Source organism: Aegilops tauschii, chromosome 3 (genome assembly GCF_002575655.3).
Source record: "Aegilops tauschii subsp. strangulata cultivar AL8/78 chromosome 3, Aet v6.0, whole genome shotgun sequence".
Classification (NCBI taxonomy): domain Eukaryota; kingdom Viridiplantae; phylum Streptophyta; class Magnoliopsida; order Poales; family Poaceae; genus Aegilops; species Aegilops tauschii.
Genome location: NC_053037.3, coordinates 38,314,411 through 38,322,383, shown reverse-complemented (window position 1 = coordinate 38,322,383; position 7,973 = coordinate 38,314,411). Strand labels below are relative to the sequence as shown.

The 7,973-nt window shown below is 46.3% G+C and overlaps 1 protein-coding gene across 2 annotated transcripts; it reads right to left on the bottom strand.

Annotated features, from left to right (window-relative positions):
• Positions 1-1,734: 1,734 nt before the first annotated feature.
• Positions 1,735-6,021, bottom strand: LOC109749523 (inner membrane protein PPF-1, chloroplastic). 2 transcript variants are annotated; one of them, XM_020308471.4, is made up of 12 exons: positions 5,492-6,021; positions 4,634-4,744; positions 4,463-4,537; positions 4,207-4,267; positions 3,894-3,967; positions 3,715-3,819; positions 3,160-3,267; positions 2,978-3,081; positions 2,716-2,865; positions 2,514-2,634; positions 2,235-2,379; positions 1,735-2,139 (listed from the first exon to the last, which is right to left on the bottom strand). In XM_020308471.4, exons 1-11 carry the CDS (start codon positions 5,825-5,827, stop codon positions 2,275-2,277), a joined length of 1,350 nt encoding a protein of 449 aa, XP_020164060.1. In that variant the 5' UTR covers positions 5,828-6,021; the 3' UTR covers positions 1,735-2,139; positions 2,235-2,274. The 2 variants fall into 2 exon arrangements, with proteins under 2 accessions (XP_020164060.1, XP_020164059.1); XM_020308470.4 differs by having other exon boundaries at positions 2,235-2,382; positions 5,492-6,013.
• Between the last annotated feature and the right edge of the window lie 1,952 nt (positions 6,022-7,973).

Here is a 7,973-nt window from a genome sequence, read left to right as displayed (position 1 = left end):
AACCAGCTGATCGTGGGATACTGAGCATCTCTCCCAATCGCCTTTTTCGGAGCCGTGGGGGCGGGAGGAGGAACTGGGAACGCAAGCCATGTTGGAATGGTTTCTCCTGGCAAGCTCTAAGGATTTCCCGCTTGATGTGGAATGGGATCTGAGATCCAATCCCTTTAAATAGATGCCTTTCTTGCACGGCCGAGGTGTTATGTGCAAAAAATACCCTACCCTTTCGTATTCGCTCGACACGTGGAGGCAGAAGCAATGGAGGCACAGAAGCCGAGGGGCATGACATTAAATCACAAGCCGAATACAGCTCTCTAAGTCAGGTGCTTTGAAGTAATCGGAGGAGGAACCCGTCTTGCAATGCCGAAGACAATCTGCGCGCCGGATACATCGTCATTGAAGCCTGGTTCGGGGGCTACTGAGGGAGTCCTGGATTAAGGGGTCCTCGGCCATCCGGCCTATATGACATGGGCAGGACTGATGGGCTATGAAGATACAAGACAGAAGACTTCTTCCCGTGTCCGTATGGGACTCTCCCTTGCGTGGATGGCAAGCTTGGCGTTCGGGACCCCCTACCCAAGATCCGCTGGTTTTGACACCGACAAGGGGGCTCCGCTGACCCTGTGCTCTGAAAATCTGTTTTAAGGATATACGCACTATCTTGCCAAACGATGCACGACCTACGTACTATATTGATCAACCAGCCAAACACTAATGAGATACAGAAATGAGAGGAAATATGCCATCGTTAAATAGATTCGCCATGTATACGATAGTCTTTCTAATCTCAAACAAGGAGTTGGCTATCCCTTTTGGATCTTGATGATTCGTTCCTTGTAAAACAGGAGTTCCCAGATCTAACTTGGCCCCTGATCGGCCAACTGAAATCGAAGACTCCCACACCAAGTCACCAAGATGAAAAAGGTAACTTCATTGCAGCTAATTGTAAGTTTATTCCTTTTGCCGCTGATGTAGTTACTACTAAAGCTATGGCTATGAGAGATGGCCTTGCGCTTGTGAATTCCCTTGGATTCAACCGTCTAGAAGCAGAGTCCGACTCGATGCAAGTGATTGAATTTTGCACCGGTCAGACTAGATGGTGGGATGCAGCGGCGGCGATCTTTGCGGAGTGTGTGTGGATACAGCTACATCTATTGGAAAGGTCATCTATAAGCATTGTTATAGATCATCTAATCAAGCAGCACATGTGCTAGCAAAATTTAGTTATTGTAATAAGCTTTCTGCTAGTTTGGATAAACAAGCCTCCTGACGTGTTGGTCAGTAAGCTCGTAGACAATGTATCTATTATTCCAGATTAATAAAGCTAGCCATGATGGCCTTTCCTCAGAAAAAAAAAAGTCACCAAGAATATATGTATCCTACACATTGCCTTCAGAAACAGCACACAGGCGCATATGATACACATCCAAATTGTTAACCATGATGAGGAGCATGTTAGTCCGGTGGTTGGGCGAGCGGAGCAGACGACAGAAAAAGGGTGGAAAATCCGCATGAAAAGATTGGGAGACAATGAGAACGAGCAATGACAAGCTACAGCTAAACTCACCAACTGTTCCTCTCCAATCCAACCAAAGCAAACCAACATCAACCCTTTCTACTCAAGTAAGTGAAGTCGTCCAAGCAAGTGAAGTTCAACTCGCAGGAATGCTCGTCGGCCGTCCTCGTCTCATCTCTTTACACTTGCGGCGACGAGACGAAATCGCAGCAGTTCAATCGGACTAATTTGTACGATTTGCATACCATGTACTCCCAAGAACTACGTACAATGTTATTAGGTTATTACAAGAGGGGTAGACAAAATACACATTGTACAAAATACACAATTCCTGCCCGATTTCTGGGCCTGCCTTACAGAACAGCACAAGAAAGTTTATGTACCTCTTCTCTACATATCCTCTCCTCGGCTGGAACAGGCTTGCCTGATCCATTAACCTCGCGATCCTACCATAACATACTGTGCTGACTGAACCCAACTATTTTCATCTTACAGCTTCCCAGCAAATACCTGCCTGTAGTAAAACTTTTGTCTATCCCCATCTGAAGATCTGGCCTCCCATGCAGGTGACCATCAAAATTGTAATCGAGGTCATCTAGAGCGGCTCACTGGTCAACTGAATTAACCTGTGATTGTAAATACTTATGGATTACAACGGGTAACGCAGAGGCAGAGAGACGATCTGTCTACAAGGCATGCACGGCATGCTAACAGTGCTTACCAGTTTTGACAAAAATGAATTGCAATTAGGCTTTGTCACGTTACTGCGCTATGCGCTTCCTCTTTGACCTTTTCCCCTTCTTTCCAGAGTAAGTAGGCAGTTTCTTGTCGTTGCCGGTAGCGAATGTTTCCTCTACAGGTCCTCCCTGCTGTCAGGTTTACATCAGTAACTGAAATTCCATATTTGCATTAACTGTCTACAAGGAAATCCCAGATGGCTAGCACTGCTCGTCTAGACACAATGATCTAGCAATACGTATGAATAAAAAAAAATTAGTACCTCCTCTGTGGTATCGTCGTCCGACTCTTCATCCTCTGATGTAGTTGAACCATTTGAATCTCCTGCACCAAGTGCTTTCACAGCTTTTCTCCTGTTCTCCTCTTCTTTTAGCTGCTTAAACCTGCTCAGAATATTGTTGACTCTTTTTTACATCCCGAACATAGTACAGTTAAATCAAATGTCATCTTAAGTTCAAAAGCACCTTTCTCCACCCTGGCCTGATTGAGCACCTGAACGTTTTGCTCGTCCTGCAGTTATAATTCCACTTGCTCCCTCATTCACAGCAGGCTTTGCTCCTCCCAGTTTCCGCAACCATATCTGCTGGGCTGTACTGAGGACATTGTTTGTAAACCTACATGGAGTGTCAACACACAGGTTACAAATTCTGATCAACTGCGAAAACTGAGTGAGCATCAAAAACCATGTCTGAGCACAATCATAGAATAAACAGAAGATGCATGTACCAATAAATGGACAATCCTGATGGCACCGACAAAGAGAAGTAACCAATCATAAATGGAAGAAATTTCAAAATAAGTTGTGTATTCTTCTGCGATGGATCAGTACTCTGCAGCAATCAATAGTACCAAGGTTATGCACTGGAAGCTTGTATAACGGCGCTATGGCGGATTAAAGAGACATTCACCTGGGGTGGTTTCATGATCTCCATGGAGACAAACTGAGAAGCAACGAGTAGCACGGGCAACACAAGATAACATATCGTATCATGCCAGCCTATTGGTGGATGACCATCCTGCACAATTCATTTCAAATGTTAGTATAACTTTAGCATATCTCAATCATGCAAGCATATAAAGGTATTGTCATTTTTCTACAAGAATAAGCTGAGAAAATAATATGCTAAATACATCATTTAAACAAGATTGATATGCCACATGCCCAACGTTTTCACTCATGCTGCTAAAGTACAGATTTAAAATTAGACATAGCAAATCCTGTTGTTTCTCGCAACAATAGCACCAAAGCCAATGTTGTTGGTTGAGTACAATTCAATGTGCTGCCTAAGTGGTTATGCGTAGCCACAAGCCACTGGTGTAACTTGACTACAATGTTGCAGTAACATCATATTGCTAACATCTAAGTGACGAGCATAGTCATAGAGGAACGACATAGGCAAAATCAATCCCAGAACCAACAGTAGACAGTTTCACATACATCGATAAATAAGCAATTTTATTACCACAAAAGGAAAGAGCCATGAAATGCCAGCACCACTTTGACGAGCAGCAATAGTTGTAGGGCCTCCCAAAGATGGAATCCAGAAAAATCCTTCTGTCAACAAACCCTTCATGCCAGAGAATCCACTTAGTCCAGAATACTCTTAACGAATCAAACTTCAAGAAGTAGGATCTGGCATACCTCATTTGCTACATTTGAAAGGGCTTGGTAAAGTCCAATCCAGACTGGGATTGTTGCCAAAGTTGGCAAACATCCTGGAAGAGAAAGCATTGAGATCAAGACGCTGCATTACAAAAGAAAGTGCTGTAAAAAGCTAACTGGTTTTGCAATTCGTGATAGCAATAATGGCAATCAATCAGAAAAAAACAATAGAAAATAACAAAAGATGTCTTTCAGAAGGCAACAATACCAAAAGGTATGAGATGTGCCGGAGGAGTCATTTCACAATGGAAGTAACTTGGTTTAGGAAGAAAAGTAAAAAAAATGCAAAAACCTGCTAGAGGATTGACTCCAGCTTGCTTGTACAAACGAGCAGTCTCAAGCTGTATTCTTTCCTAATAAGAGTTATGCAGAAGCAATAGATCAGATATTAACAAAAAATGTGCCTGAAAGGAGAAAATCAAAACAATCTCATTAAAGAAAGGATATGCACAGTATATCACAGCATTATGCAGACATATGCCTGGAACCAAAGCATAAATCTCCCTATTGTATATCCATGATTGAGGTTCTAACCAAACAAGACAAACCTGATTGCCTGCGTATCTCGCCTGAATTGCCTTGAGCTGTGGCTGCAAATTCTGCATCGCCATGGTTGATTCGACCTAAAAACAGATAAGCAGCACCGTTGAATTCAGTTCATAGATGGATAATTAAGGAATGCCCATCCGGTTTAGCTCAGATCAGTTTAGAACATCCACCTGCTGCTTCGTTAACGGCAATGTTGCAGCCTTCACGACAATGGTGAGCAGAATGATGGCAAACCCATAAGCGTAGGGCACATGAACTGCTGAGAGACCATCCTTCAGAATCTGTATGGCGAATGTCGGATAGCATCAGAAACCCAGCATTTCGAACTTCAAAGTCACCAAATGTTATGTCCTAACCGCTGATAAAATCACGCAACTCCCGAATTTCTAGTATCCGGCGTTATGCCCTAACCACTGATAAAACCCACAACTCCCAAATTTCTAGCCTCGGGGGGTTAATGCCAGCAAAAGCAAATTGCTGAAGGTCACAAATTGGGTAAACGAGGCCAAGGGGACCTCTTCACATCCCCTAAATTAAGGATTCGACATGCAATTGAAGAAGGAAGTCCAGCAAGTAGCCATTAGACTGGTCAATATTCTACAGTAGCAAGTAAAGAAGCAAGCCATGCATAATCCAACTATAATCAAACTAACAACTCCAGGATTATCCATCATTTACCCAATGAAGGAGCAGCAGAGCAAGCCTGGAGAAGACTATACTATGCACGCTTACCTTGAGCACGTCCTCAAATTCCCAAGTTGTAGAATCCGGGACTAGTGCCAGCAAAAGCTAGATGCCTGAAAAACGCACTCTGGGTAGCAGAACCGTCTAACAGCACACCTGTCTTCATGTGGAGGTAGTAGCCCCAAAATGGAGCAACTAACCATTGGACTGACGAAATGTTGTACTAGTAAGTTTCAGAGTGCTCGCACCACAAGCGTCGGCCAGACTCACCAGAACATTTACAATCCAACGGCAATTCTTCTACCCAGACAAACTCACTAGAGCCCCAGCGCGCGCACGCTTACCTTGAGCACGACCTCCATGGCGTCGGAGATGAACCCGAACCAGCCGCCGCTCTTCTGCACGGCCGCGCCCGCGTCCTCTCCTCCTCCGGCCGCCCCGGCCGCCGAGTCGGCGGCGACGACCGCGGCGTCGGCGAGCGTGTAGAGCGCGGCCTCGGCGCGCTCGAGCGCCGCGTGGAGGCCCCCCACGGAGTCGAGCCCGTGGAGGCTGGCCCTGACCCGGCACCCCGCGGCGCGGCGGCGCAGCGAGGGGAGCGGCGGCAGCCTCGCGGCGCCGGCGCCCGCGACGGCGCGCGGGAGCGAGGGGAGCAGCGAGGAGGAGAGCAGCGCCTTGGCCATCGCGGGCGGGCGGGGCTGGGCTGGGGTGGGTGGGGCCGCGGCGGGGCTAGGGTTTCATGCACGGCGGGGAGGGAGCAGCGAGTGGTGGTGGTGGTGGAGGAGCAGAGGAGAGGAGTGGAAGAGGAGGCCGGTCGTTGGAGAGAGAGGTGGACGATGATGCTTTATCCTCTCCGTGCTTGTGGACTCGGCGCACCGAATGTTTCCGATGCTTTTTGGGGCCGGTTTGAGGGAAATTCATTGCAAATTGTCTCATTTTCAAATGCACCCGGCAAAAGATATTAGAGCTTTTAAAGGAGATTAAGGCTGAGTCTGCGATTTTTGAAATGAAATGCGGTATTAGGTTCATGGTTCTTTTCTCATAGCCCGCCTGACCTAGCCGTCACAACTCAGGAACACAACCCCCGTACTGCACGTCACGGGGGTTCCTCACCTCCACCCGCAGCTCTGACGATGAAGAAAGCAGGGGAATTCCGAGACTTTGTGTTCAGCGCGTGTTTAGTAATCTAGTGTCTTCATCAGGTTTTTGGCGGCCAATAGCTTCGGTTTTGACACTGGCAATGGCAACACCAAATAAGTTTCCTCCAGATCTGAGATCGAAGCAGCGGTTTTCTCATATATTGGTGCTTGATCTAGGAGGCAGTATCTACACTATCTCAAGTCCTTCGTATGTGGACGGGGCGCTTCGTGTATCTTCGTGTATCTCTTCTTTGAGTTTCTTTGTGATGGTGGTGGTGGTGGTGCAGGCAGCCAGCGACTTCGACAACAGAAGGCCACCCCTTGGAAACGGGGGTGATGTCCCCTGACCGTTTTTACAGCAAAGACGAGGTTGTTGCCTACTTTTATTTCCTTGGGTGTCTCCCTGGCGCGACGGGTTGTTCTATAATTGTTTGTTCTTCCTCTTCATCAAAATGGCGCCCTTTTCGCTGACGAGAGGTTTGTTTAGGAGATGGTTCGAGTTCTGGGATTTTTTATCTACACAAGGCTTCTATGATAACAGCTTTTTCTCTGGGGCATTGGTCCAGCTGGACCTTAACATAACGTCTTCCCGACCGTAGGATACGACGTCAGGGCGACTTTGATGATGAAGCGGCAACAATGGCACGTCTTAGGCTCGTGCTGTAGATTGAGTTTGTTTGGCTCGCTGGTTGTAATTTTCTTGTTTTTTTAGATGTCTTGTATCATTATAAATTTTTAATATAAAATCAGAGCCTTATTCAAAAAATATTGAAAATGTGATATACTCGACTTTTATTTCAACTTTTGATATACTCGACTTATATGACCTTTTGTATTTACTTGCATACGCACATGTTTAATATATCTCATGTTGCTTGAGGACGGTCGTTGGAGAGAGAGGTGGACGATGATGCTTTATCCTCTTCCTGCTTGTGGACTCGGCGCACCGAATGCTTCTAAATGTTTTTGGGGACCGGTTTGAGAGAATTTCATTGCAAATTGTCTAGTTTTCAAATGCACCGGGCAAAAAGTAGTCGTGGTTTTACTTCAAAAACTACGACAAGTATTTTGAAACGTTTGCACTAAAACCACGCAAAGTATATTTTTTTAAAGTGAGTAGAACTTTAAAGGAGACTAAGGCTGAGTATTGGGGTTCATATTGCACACCCAAAAATACGGACATCATACTGCACGTCATCGGGGTCCCTGACCTTCACCGGCTGCTCCGGCGGTAGCGAAGTGAGGGGAACTGTGGGCCTTTTTGTTTCGCGGGTGTTTAGTAATCTACTAGTGTCATCATGAGGTCTTTGGCGGTCCATGACTTCGGCTTCGAAGGTGGCAATGGCGACACCAAATAAGTTTCCTTCAGACATGTCATCGAAGCGGTGGTTCTCACAGCTATTGGTGTTGGATCTAGGAGGTGGTGTCTACGCCATCTCAGATCCTTCGGATCAGGGCGGGCGCTTTGTGTGTCTTGGTGTTAGTGTTGAGGTAACTATCTTCTTCTTCAAGCTCTTTGTGGTGGTGGTGCCGTGGGGCAGCCAGTGACTTCAACGACGAAAGGCTGGCCCTTGGGAATGGGAAGTTCTCACAGCTATTGCGGTAGAGACGAGGTTGCGTCCTAGTTTTATTTCTTTGGGTGTCTCCATGACACGACCAATTGTTCTTCGGTGGTTCGTGCTCCCTCTTT

What these genes read in the sequence shown, in the direction of transcription:
- LOC109749523 (XM_020308470.4), bottom strand. Translation starts at nt 5,827, where the DNA reads ATGGCCAAGGCGCTGCTCTCCTCCTCGCTGCTCCCCTCGCTCCCGCGC. An exon ending in CGAGATACGCAGGCAATCAG is followed by an intron (nt 4,268 to 4,462) that starts GTTTGTCTTGTT and finishes AACTCTTATTAG; the next exon opens with GAAAGAATACAGCTTGAGAC. An exon ending in TGGAGTCAATCCTCTAGCAG is followed by an intron (nt 3,968 to 4,206) that starts GTTTTTGCATTT and finishes TTTCTCTTCCAG; the next exon opens with GATGTTTGCCAACTTTGGCA.